At 39.1% G+C, this 24,487-nt stretch overlaps 1 protein-coding gene across 8 annotated transcripts in view; it reads right to left on the bottom strand.

Moving 5' to 3' along the window:
* Nucleotides 1-6,421: 6,421 nt before the first annotated feature.
* MDM2 (MDM2 proto-oncogene) overlaps nt 6,422-24,487 on the bottom strand; it is a 37,392-nt gene continuing 19,326 nt past the window's right edge. For 7 of the 8 annotated variants that reach the window (XM_019038951.4, XM_055357019.2, XM_063694660.1 and 4 more), the window contains 4 exons: nt 22,895-23,055; nt 15,865-16,020; nt 15,098-15,175; nt 6,422-12,576 (listed from right to left, as the gene is read on the bottom strand). In XM_019038951.4, coding sequence (XP_018894496.1) covers nt 12,001-12,576; nt 15,098-15,175; nt 15,865-16,020; nt 22,895-23,055 — 971 coding nt within the window. In that variant the 3' untranslated portion in view covers nt 6,422-12,000. The remainder of the gene's footprint in view (nt 12,577-15,097; nt 15,176-15,864; nt 16,021-22,894; nt 23,056-24,487) is intronic. The other variant, XR_008670101.2, reaches the window with a different exon arrangement.

The following is a 24,487-nucleotide window of genomic DNA, read 5'->3' as shown; positions in this document are numbered from 1 at the left end:
TTTGCATTTGTGATCTGTTTCTAAAAATGGTACAAGTTAGCTCTGTTTAGAAAGTAAAAATATCTGATGTTAGATTGGAAGTATCTCTTCCTGGGGAATCCAGAAAGATAAGCATAGTATATTGTCTTATTGCAATAGATAAGTTGCTTATTGAGAAGTCTGGTTGTTATTCTATATGGTAACAATACAGTTGATGTATACTTTATGATAGATCCTTTATATTTTCCTCATGACTTTAGAAGGGGGAAGGGGGAGAAAATTATGATGACCAGACTAGTTAAAGAGCATTGAAAGTCCACAGTACTGTAGCTAAAGTAGAAGTTTGGGTTTGTTATAGACTTTACATTATATCAACTAATAAGCAGATACTGTACAGTATTGCTCACCATTTTATCATACTTTTGCATATGAACTACTCCATTGCCTTTTATAGATGTTTTTTAGCTATCTTACCAGTTTTCCTGGTAACTTTTTTTATTTCTTTTTTTTTTTTTTTGAGATGGAGTCTCGCCCTAACGCCCAGGTTGGAGTGCAGTGCCCTGATCTCGGCTCACTGCAACCTCTGCCTCCCGGGTTCAAGCAATTCTCCTGTCTCAGCCTCCCGAGTACCTGGGACTACCGGTGCCTGTCTCCACGCCCGGCTAATTTTTTGTATTTTTAGTAGAGACGGGGTTTCACCGTGTTAGCCAGGATGGTCTCGATCTCCTGACCTCATGATCTGCCTGCCTCTGCCTGAGCCTCCCAAAGTGCTGGGATTACAGGCGTGAGCCCCCGCACCCAGCCACTTTCTTTAATACTATAGCTAAGAATTTATTAAAATGCACAAATTGTCTAAGACTATAAAGTTTATTGGGGAGAGGCCATGACTACCTCTGAATTTAGTAAATTTAAAATATTTCTGATTCTCAATAAAGAACTAATATCCATATAAATAATGCTTTTTTCCTATTACGTTACCTGAAAATAAGTACTTATGCAAGTATAACAAAGTCCACTAAAAATAACTGATTACCACCAAATAAAGCTTGGGAAAGACCAAACTTAATGACCTTTTATGAGGCAATAACATTGCAACAACTCTTCAAACTCCAGATAGTTCTTCCAGAACAAGTTATATATGCTATATGTTATATATATTATATATAATACATTCCAAATTAATTTGTGTTGTGGGGCAGTGTGATCCATGGACAAGATGATGGATGGAAAGTATGCCTTCTGGTCAGAAAAAATATTTGAAAATTCACAATTTATATTAATGTAATAAAGAATCTGAGAAATGCAGAAAAGAAATGGATTTCCCAAACATGCTAAGCTATGGGACCATTTCCTTAAATAATACAGCCTCGTACCATCCCTTTGGATTAACATACCTATATTTCCAAACACATTTTGGGAAATACTAATATATAGAGAAGGCTTTTGTTCTGAATAACAAATTTTATTGATTTCCAGGTGCTTTTGAAATACAGAGAACAGTGGTAAACAAAGAATTTGCCTCCAGTAGGAACTGGAAAACTAACAGTCCTAACCCCTGCTAATATCGACTTAGTCATAGGACAGAGGATGGGCTCAAGCTTACATCTGCTCTTTGAAACACGCTAAACAAATAATAGTTTAAGTGAGACATTGCTGAGTAGGAAATGGCTAAATTACAGGTACCAATTTTTAAAAAGTGATGCCTCAATTTAGAAAATAAACAGGAAATAGTTTCTCTGTTTTCAAGAGAATTTCATTACATAGAAACCTCTTAAGCAGAAGTTCCCTGGTATATTTTACCTAGACTTCAACATTTAAATTTGCAGCTTTTTTTTTTTTTTTTTTTTTTTGGGACGAAGTCTCGCTCTGTCACCTAGGCTGGAGTGCAGTGGTGGGATCTCGGCTCACTGCAACCTCCACCTCCCAGGTTCAAGTAATTCTCATGCCTCAGCCTCTCGAGCAGCTGGAATTAACAGGCACATGCCATGACGCCTGGCTAATTTTTGTATTTTTAGTTAAGACAGGGTTGCACCATGTTGCCCAGGTTGGTCTTGAACTCCTGGCCTCAAGTGATCCACCCACCTCAGCCTCCCAAAGTGCTGGGATTACAGGGGTGAGCCATCACTCCCCAGCCAAGGGTTTTTTTGTTTGCTGTTTGACAACTGAGAATAGAACTATTATTTCTCTGCTCTCCTGGAGTGGTCTCTCAGCGCTGTTAAGAGTCTACCGAGCGTAGTGACTCACATCTGTAATCCCAGCACTTTGGGAGGCCGAGGCGAGTGGATCACCTGAGGTCAGGAGTTCGAGACTAGCCTGGCTAACATGGCAAAACCCCATCTCTACTGAAAATACAAAAATTTGCCAGGCATGGTGGCTCACGTCTGTAATCCCAGCACTTTGGGAGGCCGAGGCAGGCAGATCACGAGGTCAGTTCAATGCTAGCATGGTGAAACCCCGTCTCTACTAAAAATACAAAAAATTAGCCATGCATGGTGGCATGTGCCTGTAATTCCAGCTACTGGGAGGCTGAGGCAGGAGAATCATTTGACCTTGGGAGGCAGAGTTTGCAGCGAGCTGAGATAGTGCCACTGCACTCCAACCTGGAGTGAGAGACTGTCTCAAAACAAACAAACGAACAAACAACAACAACAACAACAAAAAAAACGGCCGGGCGCAGTGGCTCACACCTGTAATCCCAGCACTTTGGGAGGCCGAAGCGGGTGGGTCACCTGAGGTCAGGAGTTCGAGACCAGCCTGGCCAACATGGTGAAACCCCATCTCTACTAAAAATACAAAAATTAGCCAGGTGTGGTGGTGGACCCCTGTAATCCTAGCTACTCTAGAGGCTGAGGCAGGAGAATCACTTGAACCTGGGGGGCGGAGGTTGCAGTGAGCCGAGATCGCGCCACTTCAATCTAGTCTGGGCGACAGTGAAACTCCATCTCAAAAAAAAAAAAAAAGGGTCTACCGTTAGTGGACACCTTTAGTCTTCCAACGAGATACTTCCACCTCCCACCTTGTGGTTAAAAAATGCTTAACTTTGGGCTGGGTGCGGTGGCTCATGCCTGTAATCCCAACACTTTGGGAGGCAGAGGCAGGCAGATCACAAGGTCAGGAGTTCGAGACCAGCCTGGCCAATATAGTGAAACCCTGCCTCTATTAAAAATACAAAAATTAGCTGGGCATGGTGGCAGGCGCCTGAATTTCCAGCTACTCGGGAGGCTGAGGCAGGAGAATTGCTTGAACCCAGGAGGCAGAGGTTGCAGTGAGCTGAGATCATGCCACTACACTCCAGCCTGGGCGACAGAACGAGACTTCGTCCCCCCCCAAAAAAACAAAAAGCTTAACTTTGAAGAGATTTGGTCTCCTCAAATGCCTCCTATAAAAAGAAACAAATGTGAGAAAAGGTAGAAAAGGCCTTTTTTGTAGGGAGCAATTTTTTCTAAAAAGGCTTTTCAGCCAAGACCCTCTCTCTTAAAAAAAGGATTGTTACAATTCTGACACCGTATCAACTTTTAAGACTACTGTTTTCTTAGAATGCTTCTTTTTTGCCATTTATTGCACAAACAATAATTTGGGGGGGGACTTTAAAAAATCATAATCAGGCCAGGCACAGTGGCTCAATGCCTGTAATCCCAGCACTTGGGGAGGCCGAGGCAGGCGGACCACATGAGGTCGGGAATTCGAGACCAGCCTGGCCAACATGGCGAAACCCCATCTCCACTAAAAATGAAAGAATTAGCTGAAATATCACAGCTACTTGGGAGGCTAAAGCAGGAGAATCACTTGAACCCAGGAGGTGGAGGTTGCAGTGAGCCAAGATCACGCCATTGCACTCCACCCTGGGCAACAGAGCGAGACTCCATCTCAAAAAAACAAACAAAAAATCACAATCAGTGAGATTAATGTTTAATGAACATAGTGTTCTTTATTTTTTTAAGAGACAAGTCTCCATCTGTCTCCTAAGCAGAGTGTAGTGGCGCAATCACAGCTCATTGTAACATCGGACTCCTGGGCTCAAGTGATCCTCCCACCTCAGTCTCCCAAGTAGCTAGGACTATGGGTGCATGCCACCACAATTTTTTGGATACAGGGTGTCATTATGTTGCCCAGGCTGATCTCAAACTCCTGGCCTCAAGTGATCCTCCTTCCTTGGCCTCCCAAAGTGTTGAGATTACAGGCGTGAGTCACAGAGCCTGGCCCAGGATGTTATTTTAAAATTGTCTTTTTGTCTTCTAAATCAACAAGAACTTGATAGTTGCTTTCAATGCCAATCAACATCCTTTACTACTGTATACACAATGTATTTATTTGACATTTGAAAGGAGATACAAAAGGATGTTACAACCTGCTATGGCAAGAAGATACAAAGGAACATATTGGTATGAACAGAATACCTCAGAGTGTATAAAAAAGGCTTAATTCACCAGATGCAGTGGTTCGCACCTGTAATCCCAGCATTTTGAGAGGTCAAGACACGAGGATTGCTTGAGCCCAGGAGTTCAAGGCCAGCCTGGGCAACATAGCGAGACTCTGCCTCTAAAAAAAGTATATATATATATATATATATATATATGTGTGTATATATATATATATGTATATATATGTGTGTATATATATGTATATATATATGTATATATATGTGTATATATATATGTATATATATATAAATACACACACACGCATACATATAACACATATGTATTATATATGTGTGTAATATATGTATATTATATATTATATATATGTATTAGCCAGGCATGGTGGCAACAGGCCTGTGTTCCCAGCTACTCAGGAGGCTGCAGTGAGTCATGTTTGTGCCACTATACTCCAGCCTGGGTGACAGAATGAGACCCTGTCTCAGCAAAAAACAAATAAAAAACTTCAAGGTGGAGTAGGGGTTAATTCAAGGCTACCTAAGCTGGATTTGGGGTGATTACGGTAGAGTGGATGCAAACAGAGTATTAAACTTCCATTCATTAAAAGTGCTTACTACCTGCCAGACCCCATATTAGGCTCTATAGATTTATTGTCTCTAAGGTCACTAGGCAAGTAAGCACCAGATCTGTGACTTTGAACTTCCCACTACAATAAGCTTATGAACTTTGTTTAAGCAAAAAAGGTTTGAAAAGTGAAAAGCAAGCACCCATTTCATAGTGTTCTAAAAGTCTAAAATAATCCAGTAGAACATCAGACATAAAATCCAATAATCAAGTTTTTCCCCCAGTATTTAAATCAGGGAAGCAACATGATGATACCTGTAAACTATAACTGAACCAAAAATAGGACCAAACGTAGTGAAATCCATTTAGGGAGATATTACTGTGATCTTGAAGGAAGGCCTACTTAATACAGGACAGTCGGCTAGGGAGGTGTGAACCAAAAATAGACACAGGCAAAAGCGCTAAAATTTAACCCTAAGAAATAAATGAAATTCACCTAGAAAATAAATGGAATAAATTTAAAAGGTGAAATTTTGGGCTTGGCATGGTGGCTTACACCTGTAATCTCAGCACTTTGGGAAGCCAAGACGGGCAGACCACTTGACCCCAGGAGTTTGAGACCAGCCTGGGCAACATGGTGAAACTGTCTCTACAAAAAATACAAAAATTAGGCTGGGCGCAGTGGCTCACGCCTGTAATCCCAGTACTTTGGGAGGCCGAGGTGGGCAGATCATGAGGTCAGGAGTTCGAGACCAGCCTGGACAACATGCTGAAACCCCATCTCTACTAAAAATACAAAAAAAAAAAAAATTAGTCAGGTGTGGTGGCGAGCACCTATAATTCCAGCTACTCAGGAGGCTGAGGCAGAATTGCTTGAACCTGGGAGGTGGAGGTTGCAATGACCCGAGATTGCACCACTGCACTCCAGTCTGGGTGAAAGAGCAAGACTCTGTCTCAGGGCGGGTGGCAGCGGGGTGGGGGTGGGGGTGGGGGGAAGGTTAGCTGGACCTGGTGGCTTGCACCTGTGGTCCCCAGCTACTTGGGAGGCTGAGGTGGGAGGATTGCTTGAGCCCAGGAGGTTGAGGCTGTAGTGAGTCATGTTTGCAGCACTGCATTCCAGCCTGGGCGACAGAGCAAGACAGCATCTCAAAACAAAACAAACAAAAGGTGAAATTTTGGAATTAGGAAAGATGCTATTTTTATAAATTGGCTTTAAGCTGTTGGCTGGACATCTAAGTTGTAGCATTCTGAAGGCAGTAGAGATGGGGGATTGTAGGACTGAAACATGAAAATGCCTATCGAATTTTTTTTAAAAAGTCTTTAAAGGAGAGCTTTAAAGGGAAGCAATACGAATTCAAGTATGTTTCAGTACCACTCCTCTCTCTAAAGACAATCAACTATGGTTTTCATTCAAAATACTATTACTCTAACGTTAAATATTTGAGTACAGCAATCATTTCAGACGCATTATGAATAAGTTACTGAACACGCCTCCCATCTGCTTGCTTTACAGTTTTATTTTGCCTTTCGTTTGTTAGCTCATTTTATAATTTGTTATTTCTGAACACCTTCCATGTGCTGGTGCTTTCAGATATCTACCTCAAAGTATTATTTGTAAATGTCAAAAAGTCCCTCTTACATATAATTGAAAGCTGGCTACATGGTAGACAATATGATCACAAACTTTTAAACAATTTTTTAAGCTGAAGAAATACTTTTTCTAAGTATCAAATCAAAATGTAATTCAGCATCCACCCATAAAGCGCAACTAAAAACTTCACAATGCCATTAACAACTTGTGGTTACCATCAAGCCTACAGACCTACACACTAATTATCTTTAAAACCCTTATTAGGCTGGGCGTGGTGGCTCACGCCTGTAATCACAGCACTTTGGGGGGCCAAGGCGGGCAGACCACTTGAGGTCAGGAGTTTGAGCCCAGCCTGGCCAACATAGTGAAACTTCATCTCTGCTAGAAATACAAAAATTAGCGGGGCGTGGTGATAGGGTCCTGTAACCCCAGCTACTTGGGAGGCTGAAGCAGAACCACTTGAACGCAGCCAGGAGGCGGAGGTTGCAGTGAGCCAAGATTGCACCACTGTACTCCAGCCTGAGCCACAGAGCAAGACTCCGTCTCAAAACATAAATAAAAATAAAATAAAACCCTTATTAAGGATTTAAAAAATCTTAATTATATAATGCCAAAAGCTAGTCCCCGTCTGGCTTAGGGGCCCACAAGCTCCTGCTTTAAAGCCAGTTTGTTTTTTTTTCTGATGTACTTACATTTGTGCATCACAATCAAGAGGTTCCCAGCTTGGTGGAACTTTCAAAGATGAGGCAGAAAACTAAACAGGCAATTACAATCTTACTTTTCATGCTGACAAGTGGTACGGTGGCTAGCCCAAACTCCCCTCCCTGTCCCAGCTACCTCCCTTATAGGCCATTCACGATCACTTAGGCCAGGCTGCCATGTGACCTAAGTGAAGACAGGGAGAACACAGCATTTCTTACTCCTACTAACTTGCAACATCATTCTCTCAAGTTGCTCTCATTGGAGGCTCCCAACTGCTTCAAGCTGCCCAGTGATATTTGTATTTCTAAAGTGGGCAGGCATGGCCATTCCAGAAAAAGAAACACATTCAGACTTGTGCCTTTTGTTACCCAAATATATGATATTCAAATAATTTCTATTTTAACAACTCATAAAAATTTAAGATCAAATAATTGCATTCTTGAAACAATTCTTAATCATTTATTTTCAACACGTGTACTATAAAGAACCTAAGAAATTAGACAATTTTAATAACCCATAAACATGTTGAATCCATTTGCAAATTTAAATTTTGTAAAAATAGCTGTCATTGCCTCCATATATCAAGTGTACTTTGTTTATAATCACATTTATGCTACCGATACTCCTCAGAAAAAAACAGATTCTGCTTGGTTCTAGCTTCAGTATTATGAACTCCAAATAATGCTTTGAGGACCTCCGAAGAAAAAAACAGATTCTACTAGGTTCTAGCTGAAATATTATCAACTCCAAATTGAAGCTGAAGTATTATCAACTCCAAATAATGCTTCGAGGACCTCCAAAAAAAAAGAGATTCTGCTTGGTTGTAGCTGAAGTATTATCAACTCCAAATAATGCTTGGAGGACCTCCACAGGTAAACTACTAATCCCTTTGGCCATTTATTGAGACAGACAGAGAGAGAGAGAGAGTTTTGAAGCAACAATGTACCATTAGTAAAGCTGCTGTGCAGAATTACCTCAGTCCTATTCTAAGCTTACAGTTCAGTTGATTTTATTGTCCTCACCTAAGTATATACAATTCACATATGGGAGAAAAACACTAAATCAAGATGGTTATTTTCACTGTTTTGCTTAAGATTCATATTTAAATATAAATCAAGAAGTTAATCCACAGTTTGAGAGATACTTATATTAGAAATTTTAAATGTTAAACTGATACATAATTGTAAATATGGTGTATGTACTGTTTCACATACAATGGGTATTGATCAAATCAGTGTAATTAGCACACCCATCAGCTCATTTATCATTTATTTGTAGCAAGAACATTCAATACATTAACTATAGTCACCCTGCTCTCTCTCTCTCTCTCTCTCTCTCTCTCTCAATAAATGGCCAAAGGGATTAGTACTTTTACCTTTGGAGGTCCTCAAAGCATTATTTGGAGTTCATAATACTTCAGCTAGAACTTATTCCTCCAAATTTAACTCTGTACCCATTAAAAGTGGTTTTGTGTGCAATTAACAGACACATGTTCTACCCATTGTTTTCCAAAATTATTGTGTGGCTTTTTAAAAAAAAAAAACCCACACAACAAATTGCAAAAGGCACTGAGATAACATCTGCTTCTAGATCATTGCTAGGCTCGAAAAATAAAGCTTGTTCTACCAGGAATGACAAGTTAGAACTTAGTATTTGCCAAAGCAGAAATTATATAGTGTCAGTTATTTCAGGCAAACCTTATTCGGCTCTCATCCCCAACTATCTGTCAGAACAATTAAAAGAGATCAAAACAGTCCAGCATAACTAGGCTTCATTATATAAGGCCATTTTGTTCTAAGACACTAATAAACCAAAATAAGAAATATTAAAATCAAAATAAAAGATATTATTTGAGCTATTTTCATACAAACTGTTGGTTCCTTATATCCTCCCTTCTATAATAAAGGGCATATTTTACTGCAAAGAAAATTTTACTTTATATATATCACTAGCCATAAATTTTTGAATGTCATTAATTACATGTTGTCTAGTACCATTAACCAAATAGCGTAACTATTTTATGTCCACATTTCACTTCTGTATTTACAAACATATCTATCAGTAAAGAGTTAACAATGAGATGCAATCAAACATCCATATTATCTGATGTTTTGTAGACAGCAATGTAGATGATTTTGTAATCACCTTTCATCGGAGTGACCTTATATAAAAAATAAGTCAATAATTTAGAGGTTCTAAGTCTCCAAAGGAGATTTTCAAATGTAAATATAGAAATGGTTATAGATAATGAGATTTTTAGGAAACCTCTGCCATGTCTGCATCCTGTTAACTGTTATATCATCTTTTCTTCCAGCTGCTTTCCTTTGCCTGCAACAGGGGTCAAGATGAGTTTTGCCTGACTTCTTTGATGTCCTGAACTTTCCGTAGTCCTTTTTCTTCAATTTGTTCATTATAAATATAGCTTGGCATTTGTTTGATCTTTTCAACTGTCTTCACTGCATCAGTAGTTTTATTCCATAGTTCTTGCAGATATTTGACAGGCTTGTTTCTATATTTTTCAAATTCAAATCCACTGTAAGCTCATTATTAGCAGTTGCTTTACAGAATGCTTTAGTTCACCTAACCTTTTGAGAATTGCACTTCTTTTAAAGTTTTTGTGACATTTATGTTTATACAATCTGAACACCTTGCAACAGCTGCAGATGAACATCATGATGTGGTCAGGGAAGATGGGTCCCACAGAAACTAACACTTCTCAGTGCTGAGCTCGGATGGGCCTCCACTGACCAAACACGGAGCTTGAGAGGAAGTCAAGAGGTATCTTGGAATTCCACATGCTGACCCTGTCATTCTTGAAGGAAAATGATGCATAATTTCTGAATAATTCAGAAAGAACTTAATCTTTCCAGTTAGTTTTTAAATAACAATTCTGTTTATCAAATTTCTGAATTAACTTTTCTGAATTCACGGGTTTCTAAAACTGGCCTTAAGCAAAAGTCTGAAACCTAGGCTGGGAACCATGTAACCCAGGCCAAGAAGGTACTTTAAAGTGTCTTAGAGTTGTTTTTCAACTTAGGGGGAAACAACAGATTCCATTAAATCCCATAAAGGATTTTTTTGTGTGTGAAAAAGGGCCTGATGTACTAGGTTAGACTCAGGAGGCTTTAACAAGTTTTGTCTTACAGGTAAATGGTGGCTATTTTCACAGATAACATCATTACTCCCATCCCTTACTATGGTTTATTCAAAAGAGGCTGGAGAATAAGTACATTTTTACAGCCGGGTGTGGTGGCTCACGCCTGTAATCCTACTTAGCACTTTGCGAGGCCAAGACAGGAGGATCTCTTGAGCCCAGGAGTTCGAGACCAGCCTGGGCAACACAGGGAGACCCTGTCTCTATTGTTAAATCAAGAAAACCTAAAAAACATTTTCACTTACATAGCACCAAATATAAGAGCCTTTTTTTTTTTTTTTAACCTAGAAAGAGTATTTTGGAGAGAGAAACTAAGGATCAGAAGGTTTAAGAGTATCAAAAATCTGAGGCCAGGTGCCTCACATCTGTAATCCCAGCATTTTGGGAGGCTGAGGTGAGTAGATCACTTGAGTTTAGGAGTTCAAGATCAGCCTGGCTAACATGGTGAAACCCTGTCTTTACTAAAAATATAAAAAAATCAGCTGGTATGGTGGTACATGCCTGTAACCCCAGTTACTTGGAAGGCTGAGGCAGGAGAATAGCTTGAACCCAGAAGGTGCAAGTTGCAGTGAGCCGAGATCACTCCACTGCACTCTAGCATGGGTGATGGAGCAAGACTCTGTCTCAAAAAAAAAAAAAAAAAAAAAAAAGTATCTAAAATTTAAATACTAATTCTTGGCTGGACATGGTGGCTCACATCTGCAATCCCAGCACTTCGGGAGGCCAAGGCGGGTGACCTCACTTGAGGTCAGGAGTTCGTGACCAGCCTGGCCAACATGGTGAAACCCTATCTCTACTAAAAATACAAAAATTAGCTGGGCATGGTGGTGCATGCCTGTAATCCCAGCTGCTCCAGAGGCTGAGCCAGGAGAATGGCTTGAACCCGGGAAGCAGAGACTGCTAGATCATGACACTGCACTCCAGCCTGGGCAACAGAGAGACTCATCTCAAAACAAACAAACAAACAAACAAAAAAACAAAAAACTAAATCTTTCACACATTTTCTCTTTATATCAAAGGTACTAAGTGACATTTAGGCCGGACGCAGTGGCTCATGCCTGTAATCCCAGCACTTTGGGAGGCCGAGGTGGGCGGATCACGAGGTCAGGAGATCGAGACCATCCTGGCTAACACGGTGAAACCCTGTCTCTACTAAAAGTACAAAAAATTAGCCAGGTGTGGTGGCAGATGACTGTAGGCCAAGCTACTTGGGAGGCTGAGGCAGGAGAATGGTGCGAACCCGGGAGGCAGAGCTTGCAGTGAGCCAAGATCACGCCACTGCACTCCAGCCTGGGTGACAGAGCAAGACTCGGTCTCAAAAAAAATAATAAGTTACATTTAAATGTCATATACATATTTAAGAAAAAAGAAAAAACAAGTACTTCTCATTTAAGACAGAGTAGAAATTATTTAAAATTAGGAGTTGGTGTAAAGGATGAGCTACATATTCAAGTCAAATTATAGTAAGTATTCACTATTCCACTACCAAAGTAGGTCAATTATACTAAAGAGAAGAAATCTATGTGAATTGAGGCATTTTCTCACTTTGATATATGTGAATAAATTTCAGGTTGTCTAAATTCCTAGGGTTATATAGTTAGAAATATATAATTCTCTTATAGACAGGTCAACTAGGGGAAATAAGTTAGCACAATCATTTGAATTGGTTGTCTACATACTGGGCAGGGCTTATTCCTTTTCTTTAGCTTCTTTGCACATGTAAAGCAGGCCATAAGATGTCCTGTTTTGCCATGGACAATGCAACCATTTTTAGGTCGACCTTGACAAATCACACAAGGTTCAATGGCATTAAGGGGCAAACTAGATTCCATACTCTCTTCTTTGTCTTGGGTTTCTTCCCTTTCAAACTCTTTCACATCTTCTTGGCAGCTATAAATAATGCTACTAGAAGTTGATGGCTGAGAATAGTCCTCACTTTCTTGTGATTGTGAAGCTTGTGTAATTTTATCATCATTTTCCTCAACACATGACTCTCTGGAATCATTCACTATAGTTTTTTTACAATCAGGAACATCAAAGCCCTCTTCAGCTTGTGTTGAGTTTTCCAGTTTGGCTTTCTCAGAGATTTCCCCTTTATCTTTCCCTTTATCTTCAGGAAGCCAATTCTCACGAAGGGCCCAACATCTGTTGCAATGTGATGGAAGGGGGGGATTCATTTCATTGCATGAAGTGCATTTCCAATAGTCCTTCAATGAAATAAGACACACAGTCAGTTTCTGTAACCCTTTAACTGCTCAGTCACAGGAATGCTAGCAACTTTGCTATGTCTAAGGTAAAATATATCATAGGGCTCAATATTCAGTGTTTCATGTTTTATATAAAATAGTCACTGTGAACAGCATGAGGACTATAGTTAGTTATATATTGGTATACTGGAAATTTACTAAAAGAGTAGATTTTAGGTATTTTAACCATACACACAAGAAAGGTTAACTATTCAAGATAATGGATTACATTAATTTGCTTGACTGTAGTGATCATTTCACTATTTACATGTGTGTCAAAACATCACGTTATATGTCTCAATTATACACAAAACAGATTTTTAAAAAGGTCAATATGTAACAGTCTCTCCTAAAGTAGAGTAAGTACACCCATTTTTTTCACCCATACCATCCTGAAAAATTCTAAACTAAAAATATATTAACTGTGATGTGATATTAATCATGTACCTATAAAGTTATCTGTTTCAGGATACAAATGCAGTTGCTTCCTTTAGTTGAAGCAAGTCTATGGGATCTTTTACTCTGTCATGCAGCCTATATCCACTCCCTTAAAGGCTCAACCCTAGACGCTATTCCAAGAGTCCATCCAATCAATCTAGATGAAACCTGCCTCCTCGAGAAAGACTTCCTAATCCACCAGTGACTAGAACTACCTTAGAAGTACTCTAAAACCATGGCTTAACTGAGTATTCCCTAACTCCATCCACAAGAGAAATGCTAAAACATTTTTCACAGCAAGCATTGCTGCTAAAACCTATCAACCTTGGTCACTAACCGTAATATCCTTTCCTTTACCTGTCTATGCTTTCCTGTGTTCTCATCTTTGTAACTGCTCAATGCTTCTTCCTTTTCCCAACGTTTTATCCCACAAACCTTTCCACCATGCAATTTGGATAACAAACTCTCCCACATCCCCAGCCTTTTTACATAACCTATCTTCTTGCCTTAGCTGAAGCATGGTTCTTGCCTGAGGACATTTAACAAGTGAAAACTCGTAAGTAAGAGGTATTTCCGTAACCATTTTGAGATTGCCTCACAAATGATGTTAAGACAGGAGCAATAAAGATAGACTATTCATTCTTCTTTTTTCAAGTTATAGAAGGGGGTTTTTCACAGCTCATAAAACCAAAGAAAAAGGTCTTGCAATATGGGAGTAAAAGTGCATCAAAAAGTCCAATAAATTCCAAGATGAATATCTAAAATAATTTGTGAGTCTTAAAATAGATTTAAAAAATTAAAAGTATCTAAAATATTTTACTCAACTTGACATCAAATGATTCAATTAGTTATTTTCTAATACAGTAAAAATTCTGGAAACTCTTGAATTTTCATCCTTTTTTGCACTTTAATTAGTAACTGTCTATAACTCAGAAAAAAATGGAATTTCCTATTCAAATATAATAAAGGCAATATTAAGAACAAAAACTAAAGCACAATAGTTTTAAAAAAACCTATAATACCTCAGGAACTCAGTGAAGTATGCATGAGATGTAAACATTTAAGTGTTAACTTCTTTAATGGCAAATCCTACCACATTCTATAATACAAATCAGTAATAAAAATGTTTACATTTGGCTGGGTGTGATGGCTCACACCTGTAATCCTTGCACTTTGGGAGACTGAGGCAGGTGGATCACTTGAGCCCAGGAGTTCAAGACCATCCTGGGCAACATGGTGACATTTCTACAAAAAATACAAAAATTAGCTGGGTGTGATGGCATGCACCTGTTATTCCAGCTACTCAGGAGGCTGAGGTGGGAGGATCACTTGAGCCTGGGAGGTGGGGGCTGCAGTGAGCCATGATCACATCACTGCACTCCAGCCTGGAAGACACGGCAGGACCCTATCTCAATTGAAAAAAAAAAAAAGTTTACGTTTGACAAGGTTGGCAAAATGTTGGTAATAGTTAAAGCTGGGTGATGAGTATACTGGAGATACATTGAAATTTTCCAAAATAACATCAAAAAGTACAAATTCAGCTGGGCAGTGACTCATGCTTGTAATCCCAGCACTTTGAGAGACCAAGGTGGGCAGATCACTTGAGGTCAGGAGTTCATGACCAGCCTGGCCAACATGGTGAAACCCCATCTCTACTAAAAATAAAAAAATTAGTGGGGTATAGTGGTGCATGCCTGTAATCCCAGCTACTCAGGAGACTGAGGCACGAGAATCACTTGAACCTGGGAGGTGGAGGCTGCAGTGCACTGAGATTGCACCACTGCACTCCAGCTTGGGAGAAGGGTAAGACCCTGTTAAAAAAAAAAAAAAAAAAAAAAGTTCAAATTCCAGCACCTAAAAATAAAAATTATAGCTACAGGTCTCATCACAACAAATAAAAGAAAAATGCTTTAAATTATTCAGACTTTACAAAAACATTTTAACTTTATAAAAATCAGTTCATTTCAGAAAGAAGCTAGATATAGTCTCCTAATCTTGACCTTAATGAAATTTTTATTTCTTAAAAAAGTAGATGAATACTTACAGCTAAGGAAATTTCAGGATCTTCTTCAAATGAATCTGTATCACTCTCCCCTGCCTGATACACAGTAACTCGATATACCTAATAAAACACATTCATTAGCATCAATTCATCGCCCTATTTCCTTCAATCAGAAGGCTTCCTAGTAATAAGTCCTAAACAAATATCATGTACTACAATATATGAGAAAGTCTTAGACAATATCAAATAGAGTAAGTGAGTGTAAAGGGGGAAAAAATGGAGGAGAGAGAAATCCTTACCCACAATGGTAAAAGTCAATACAAAGGATGTTTAGGATGAATAAAACAAAACATTCAGCTAGGTGGTTTTACTTCATAAATAAATAATATGGAGATATTAAATAATAGGGAAATAGCTAGAAATGTTAAAGGCAGTCACTTCTGGGAAACAGATCTCTGAGGGTACTACTTGACTTTAACTGTATGCATGTTTTACTTTTATAGAAAGTAAGTTAATATTAAAACAGTAGTTGAATTATATGTTTTTAAAAGTGAACAGACCATTATAATAAGCATGTTCATTGAGGTCTATTGACTTCTTGGCAATTAGTAGTAATATAATAATATAAATCAGATGATAAAGAACTATGAAATCCTCAAGTCCACAAACCAATGTGTTAGTTTAAACAAATCAAGAGGTAAAGATTTCAAGTAAAATCTGAATAATATTATTATTTCAATCTCAAAGTCAATGAACATGGAAAATATTTAATAATTTTCCAATATAATTAGAGGGGAAAAAAATACTACCTCATCATCTTCATCTGAGAGTTCTTGTCCTTCTTCACTAAGGCTATAATCTTCTGAGTCGAGAGATTCAACTTCAAATTCTACACTAAACTGATCTGAAACTGAATCCTGATCCAACCAATCACCTGAATGTTCACTTACACCAGCATCAAGATCCTAAAACAAGAAAAAAATATATAACTTAATAAACATCACCTCTTGACCTCTGTATCTGTTTCCTAACTCATCCCTGTGCCTCTGCTGCTGCCAGCAGGGTGTAACAGTTGGGGGATGGGCCTGCTGCTCTGATCCGGGACTTCCCGAGGGAGATCGGCGGGGAGAAGACTAGGCCCCCCAGCCAGCCACCCCGGAGCCGGTTGCCACGCACATCTCCTCCTCAGATCCATCCTGCACACTGAAACTAGATTAAGGTTTCAAGGTTATTACTACGTTATTTTCCCTGTTCAAAACCCCACTGCATAAAGGAAAAACACCAAAGCCTCTTGGCATCGAAAGTACCTACAGTGTGACTGTATTAACATCTTCGTCTGTCTTCAACTAGACACCCCTCCTCCCTTACTAAATATGGATAATCCCACCAGATCTAGATTGCTTCCTCAACTAATCTTGGCATTTCAACTTCCACACTTTCCCCCTCTAACTAGAATAATTTCAGTTTCAAAATCCTATTCATCCTTCTTTGACTAAGCCTTTGTCAATACCATAACTGAAAAGGCTCTTCCACCTTTAATTATCCTTACTACTTGTATAATAATGAATTATATAGTCTCACACCTAAATTATGCAAAACATAATTTTGCAGGCATGTTTCTCATCTGAATTATATATACTTTGAGCTAAAACCTGTCACTCATCTTTCTATGTCCAAATTGGTAGAATACACGTAACAAGACACAACACTTGTAATACTTATGGGTTTTTTTTCTTAGAAAAATGTCTCGAGTCATAGATACTTATGTTTTTTAATAAACTTTGAGATTTTCTTTTAAAGAGCCTTTAGACAATTTAAAAAAAATTCTGTAGCTGCTCATCTGATTCTTCGTTTCAGGACTTCAATAAATTGTATAAGAACCTAGTAAGACCTTCAGGGCAATAATATTTGCTGTCAGTGGCTAAGGGTAGGAGCACATATAAGCAGAAGGCTACAATTGGAAAAAGTCTAGAAGTCGGGATATGGCTTATTCTACACTTGCCACTAAGTAGCTAATTTAACCTTAAACAACATCATTTAACTTATTTTATTTATTTTGAGACAGAATCTTGCTCCATCGCCCAGGCTGGAGTGCAGTGGCCTGATCTCAGCTCACTGCAACCTACACCTCCCAAGTTCAAGCAATTCTCCTGCCTCAGCCTCCCAAGTAGCTGGGACTACAGGCGCATGCCACCATGCCTGGCTAATTTTTGTATTTTTAGTAGCAGCAGGGCTTCACCATGTTGGTCAGGCTGGTCTTGAACTCCTGACCTCAAGCAATTCAACCGCCTTGGCCTCCCAAAGTGTTAGGATTACAGGTGTGAGCCACCATGCCCGGCCCTTTTTTTTTTTTTTTTTTTTGAGACAAGAGTCTTGCTCTGTCACCCAAGATGAAATGCAGTGGCATGATCTCAGCTCACTGCAACCTCCACCTCCGGGTTTCAAGCTATTCTCCTGCCTCAGCCTCCCAAGTAGCTGAGATTACAGGCGTCCACTACCACACCCGGCTAATTTTTATGTTTTTAGTGGAGATGGGGTTTCGTCATGTTGGCTGAGCTGGTCTCGAAATCCTGACCTCTAGTGATCCGCCACCTCGGCCTCCCAAAATGCTGGGATTACATCTGTGAGCCACCGCGCCCAGCACATATCATTTAACTTCTAAAGGCTGTAGCTACTTCATCTAGAAAAGGAGCTTAGATTAAATGATTTCCATATCTATATCAGTTTTAAAAACAGAAACAAAGTATATTATTTTACAGCCTCTGACATCAAAAGACTTTTTTAGAGTAATGTTAGGAAGGAGAGTAAAAGCAACATTCATCAAGTTGCAGCTCAAATTCCTAACAAGGGCTCTACTACCAATCAGATTAGAATCACAAGTCAAGTTAGGATACAATTAACACTAACAAAGTAACCCAACAAACCAAATACTTCAACTAACTAAAGTCTTTAGTGCACTAATTTTAGAATAAGGGGGTAAATCACAAGAAACATTAAATCTCAGAAAACATACTCTACGGTAGGGGTCTGCAAACTGTGGCCCATCACCCATCGACTTTTATAAATAAAGTTTTATTGAACACAGCCATGCCTATTTGTTGACTTGTTGTCTACAGTTGCTCCTGCATTACAAGAGCGGGGCTGAGTAGCTGTGACAGAAACCATGGCCCTGCAGAGCCCAAATAATTAACTATGTGGCTCTTTACAGAAAGTTTGCCAACTCCTGTCCTAGGATACTATAAAAATACTATAAAAAATACCATGAAAAAATGCAATATTGGGAGTGGTTTTTAAAGTTTTGGCTAATGTTCACAAAAGAATGCCCCAGAAACTATTAAATTATCTCTCTCTACATATATTTTTAAAATATATAAATATTTAAAATATATATTTATATTTATATAAATATTAATATATATAATATATACAGGTGCCTGCCCATTTATATTTACATAAATATATATTTTTATATTTATATAAATATATATTTTTATATTTATATAAATATATATTTTTATATTTATATAAATATATAATTATATATACTATATATAACAATGTAATATATCATATACATTAATATATAATAGATTTCTAATTATATATTATATATTTATATATTATTTAAATATAAATATATATATATATTTTTTTTTTTTGGAGACAGAGTCTCGCTCTGTCACCCAGGCTGGAGTGCAGTGGCACCATCTCGGCTCACTGCAAGCTCCACCTCCTGGTTTCACGCCATTCTCCTGCCTCAGCCTCCCCAGTAGCTGGGACTACAGGTGCCCGCCACCACGCCCGGCTAATTTTTTGTATTTTTAGTAGAGACGGGGTTTTGCCGTGTTAGCCAGGATGGTCTTGATCTCCTGACCTTGTGATCCGCCCGCCTCAGCCTCCCAAAGTGCTGGGATTACAAGCATGAGCCACTGCACCAGGCCTAAATACTATATATTTAAAAAGCATCAGGCTGGAGGTGGTGGCTCATGCCTGTAATCCCAATACTCTGGGAGCCAAAGCAGGAGAATCACATAAGCCCAGTGGTTTGAGACCAGCCTGGGCAACAGGCCAAGATCTCATCTCTGAAAAAAAAAAAAAGTAAAAAAAATTAGCCAGGTGTGGTGGTGCACACCTGTAGTCCCAGCTAACTCTCAAGGCTGAGGAGGAAGGATTGCTTGAACCCAGGAGGTTGAGGTTGCAGTAAGCCACGATCATGCGCTGCACTCCCGCCTGGGCAACGGAGTGAGAGACTGTCTCAAAAATTTAAAAAATATATATATTTTTAAGCATCAGATAGGCTTGCTCTGCAAAGATCTTAGATCTTTGTAGTCAAAAATACCTAGAATTGTTTGAATTCCAATTGTGACAATTAGTTGTAGGAACCTTAAACAAGTTATTTAAAACCCCAGTCTTAGCTAAAAATGGAATCTGAGGCTGCAAAGATGACAGAAGATCATAATATAAACACAGTCTTAGTTTCCCACAATTTATTAAACCCCAAAGAAAGAAAAGATGGGAGAGGAATGCACTTTCCTTTAACTCCCTTCACAAACTGGTGAATGATGACACCCAATGATGACTACAACATTCTCAAATGAGGGAAATTAAAACGAAGAAGAAGAAAAAAAAACTGGCCCTACCAAAAGCTTTCACAACTAGGGACTTAACCTGAAAAACGAGATTTTGTTGTTGCTGTTTGAGATGGAGTTTCGTTCTCGTTGCCCAGGCTGGAGTGCAATGGCGTGATCTCAGCTCACTGCAACCTCCGCCTCCCGGGTTCAAGCGATTCTCCTGTCTCAGCCTCCTGAGTAGCTAGATTACAGGTGCCCGCCACTATGCCCAGCTAATTTTTGGTATTTTTAGTAGAGATGGGGTTTCACAACATGTTGGCGAGGCTGGTCCTGAACTCCTGACCTCAGGTGATCCGCCCGCCTGGGCCTCCCAAAGTGCTGGGATTACACGCATGAGCCACCACGCCCGGCTGAGATTTTTTAATAGATAGGATTTTTTAAGAGAATGCAGGACAGGACTAACAAAAAGAAAAAAAGAAACACCCCTCTACTCCACACGAGTTATTAAGAAATTATTTTAGGCAAATGGAGAGGAAAAGTGGTCCTTGGAAGGTTTTTCGTAGCTCCAGAAAAATTTCTTGTCTAGCATAAAAGCCCTGGCTCTTAAAGGCTGGCAACCTTTAAGATGCAAATGCAAGAGGGTCCACCCAACATGGCGATTCCCACCGTTGTCCTCTTGCCCTTGCCCCATCAGGTACCTAACAGCATGGCCGCCCCCACATAACCCCGTGTGTAAAATGTCATGGCATCCTGCATTTGTGTATTAAAGGACTGGGGTGGGAGGGCCAGTTTTCTTGAGGGCTAAATGACATGCCTGGTCAAACCAATCCTCTGAGCCCTATGCAAATAAGACACCACCCCCTCCAGCCGTCACATAAAACTGGCTAGTATTGTCGGAATGTGAGGTCTCCTCTTTCAGCTTTAGAGCCCCCCTCCCTCTGTCTGTGTAAGGGGGAGCTTCCTCCTTCTGCCTTCTCCCTTCTTGCCTATTAAACGCTCTGCTCCTTAAAACCACTCCACATGTGTCCGTGTCGTTTTATCTAATTCAACTCAAAACAAAAAACCTGGTGTTCCTCTACTCCTCAAAGCCATATCAGTAACAAGGCAGTGTCCCAGGTACAAAGCAGGAACAAGGACTCTAAATATCATTCAGCTAGAATTCTGATATAACTTTAACAAAAACTATACATTAAATAGGGGTCCGGGCAGGTGGCTCACATCTGTAATCCCAACACTTTGGGAGGCCAAGGCAGGCAGATCACTTGAGGTCAGGAGCTCAAGACCAGCCTGGCCAACATAGTGAAACCCCATCTCTACTAAAAATACAAAAATTAGCCAGGTGTGGTGGTGGGAGCCTGTAATCCCAGCTACTCAGGAGGCTGAGACATGAGAATCACTTGAACTGGGGAGGTGGAGGTTGCAGTGAGCCAAGATTGCACCACTGCACTCCAGCCTGGGCGACAGAGAGACTGAATCTCAATAAATAAATAAATAGCGTATAATAATTCTCTTTTTAACCAAACTTGTAGGTTGGATACTCATCAAGTTTTAATTGGATTCAATTTTATCACATATATTTCCTCTCAAGAGCCTATTTTTTCACTGGATTTATTAAATGTTTTCATTTTTGTCATTAATGATCTATCTCCCCATGAAGGCAAGAACCATATCTACCTTGACTACCACTGTATCTGCAGTGCCATCTCAACTGTATGGAATTTGGTATAAACTTAAATATGTACAAATGAAGAACCTGCTCTCAGACTGAGCAGGAGCTCATCATGCCATCTAGCGGTCTACATGAGTAACAGCTCCGTTAGGTACAGTAACTCTAGAGGGCAGGTATGCGTTCATACAATCACTGCTTTGGAAGAGAAAAAAAGATAATACAGGAAGTAACAAGAACAGGTAAAAGACTAGGATTACTATCACAATTGGTTCCATTTCCTACATCTTCTAGAGTACTATACAATGATTACTAATACCCAGAATAATGGCCATGAGACACTGCCATATTACCAAAAAATGTATCCAATCCTTTGGTTTCCGTGGGCGACATTGGAAGAATTGTCTTGGGCCACACATAAAATACACTTAACAATAGCTGATGAGCAGAAAAAAAATTGTAAAAAAAAAAAAATCATAATATTTTAAGAAAGTTTATGAATTTGTGTTGGGCCACATTCAAAGCCATCCTGGCATATGGCCCACAGGGCATGGGTTGCACAAGCTTGATTAAAGACATACAAAACAAAATATTCCATTTGTCAAGCATTCTTGTTAACAAAAAATTTTTTTACCAAACTTCTTTCAGTGACATCTCTTAAGAAATGCTGCTCACTAATATTTTGGAAGTCTGTATTAGTAATGAGAAAGTACTGATACTCTCCCGTCATCCATGCAATAATAAACCTGCATTTTTTTTTTTTTTTTTTTTGAGATGGAGTCTCGCTCTGTCACCCAGGCTAGAGTGCAGTGGCACGATCTCAGCTCACTGCAACCTCCACCTCCTGGGTTCGAGCGATTCTCCTGCCTCAGCCCAAGTAGCTGGGACTGCAAGCATGCGCCACCATGCCTGGCTAATTTTCGTATTTTCAGTAAAGACAGGGTTTCATCTTGTTGGCCAGGCTGGTCTTGAACTCCTGACCTCAGGTGATCCACCCACCTCAGCCTCCAAAAGTACTGATTACAGGCATAAGCCACCGCACCCAGCCCAGTATAAACCTGTATTTTACAGCATAAGTAAATAGAACTTACCTGATGTCTAGACCTATTTGGCAAATGTTAAGTTCAGACTATGCTGACTTTTTTGCTGATGGCTGTAATAAAATATATTTTTACTCTAAACAGTCAAATTTGCCTTAAAATGCTAAAATATTTAACTGAACCAAATTTTTGGTTTTGTTCCTTTTTTAAAAAGTGTAACTTTGAAATTCTCAAACAACTCTATACTCCAATTTATTTGACTGTACTATTGGTGCAGTGGTCCACAAATATTCTCTAATACATACAGTGACACTGATAATTACTAATACTACTACTAATTTTACCAATACCGGTGTTACTCCACTATTTTCCACATTTCTCACAATACCTTGGGTTGAAGGTGGAGATCAATATAGTAGTTTTATTTTAAAGCAAAATTTAGCACTGTGTTTTCTATCAATCTCGTAAGACACATGTACATTCTATCAGTATCCTTATTAGGACTGCCAGGACTAGACTTTGAACAGTAAGAGTCTTGCCTCACTTAAAATGAGAACATTACCGGATTCGATGGCGTCCCTGTAGATTCACTGCTACTGCTTCTTTCACAACATATCTCCCTTATTACACACAGAGCCAGGCTTTCATCAAAGGAAAGGGAAATACTATCAGATTTGTGGCGTTTTCTTTGTCGTTCACCAGATAATTCATCTGAATTTTCTTCTGGATATGTAAGGAAAAAAAATAAATTGCTGTACTGTGATTTAGAAAATTGCGCTGTTTTGAGTACTTATTTGTACAGAAACTTAGTCTCAATAAAATTAGTTCAAAAGTTAACACTGTTTTATTGAATCTGTCCAACTGTTACAGCAGAACACTATCTGTGTGTATTTATTTATTTGTTTATTTATTTATTTTCTGAGAAAGGGTCTTGCTCTGTCACCCAGGCTGGAGTACAGAGGCACAATCTCGGCTCACTGCAACCTCTGCCTCATGGGCTCAAGCGATCCTCCCACCTCAACCTCAGCCTCCCGAGTAGCTGGTACCATAGGAACGGTACCATAGGAATGCACCATTTTGTATTTTTTGCATAGACAGGGTTTCACCATGTTGCCTAGGCTGAGAATACTATTTTTTAAAAGCTTTCTATTCTTCTTTCAGAACTTTATCTCCATACATCACAATTTAATCTATCTAATAAAGTTTTTATTAACCAAAAAATCTAGGAATTTTTTTCTGTCAAAACCAAACTTTAAAATATAAGAGCTCATCTGTTTTTTTCCGAAAAGAGCCAAAGTGTTTAATTTACTTATATGGTATTCTTAATGTTTCAATTTCTTCAGTACCCTACACTTTCTTTTGAGACAGAGTCACACTCGACCACCCAGGCTGGAGTGCAGTGGTACATTCTCAGCTCATTGCAACCTCTGCCTCCCAGGTTCAAGTGATTCTTGTGACTTCAGCTTCCAAGTAGCTGGGATTAAAGGTGCACACCACCATGCCTGGATAATTTTTGTATTTTTGGTAGAGACAGGGTTTCACCATGTTGGCCACACTGGTCTCAAACTCCTGGCCTTAAGTGATCCTCCTGCCTCAGCCTCCCAAAGTGCTGGGATTACAGGCCTAAGCCACTAAGCCCGGCTCTTCAGTACCCTATATTTTAAACAGAAATCAAAACCAGTAAAAATTTTCCATTTTATTTTAAATAATAAATTATCTCTGAATGGGTCAGAATGTTAGACAAATCCGTTAGACATAAATGAGAATACTACCTTATACTAGACATAAAAATGAATTCCAGGTGGATTAAAGATCTAAATATAAAGAACAAAACCATTCAAGTACCTATAACAAAATATTCTTATAATGCTGGGGTGGAGAAGTATTTCATAATACTGCAAAGTCCTCAATAAAAAGACTATCAAGATTAGACCATATCAAGGTTTACATGACAAAATAAAATACCAAACAAAAGTTAAAAGGCAAAGGTCAAATTCGAAGATAATATCTGCAACATATATAATAAAAATTACCCATAGTATACATATTATACAAAGTCCTACCAAATCAAGGTAGACTGTATTTTCTTTTAAGGAAACAGGAAAAAGCAAGTCACAGAAGAAATACAAATGACTAATAAACATATGAAAAATCT

This window comes from Gorilla gorilla, chromosome 10 (assembly GCF_029281585.2).
Source record: "Gorilla gorilla gorilla isolate KB3781 chromosome 10, NHGRI_mGorGor1-v2.1_pri, whole genome shotgun sequence".
NCBI lineage: Eukaryota > Metazoa > Chordata > Mammalia > Primates > Hominidae > Gorilla > Gorilla gorilla.
The sequence above is the reverse complement of the archived record's forward strand: the minus strand, read 5'-3'. Positions and strand labels throughout refer to the sequence as shown.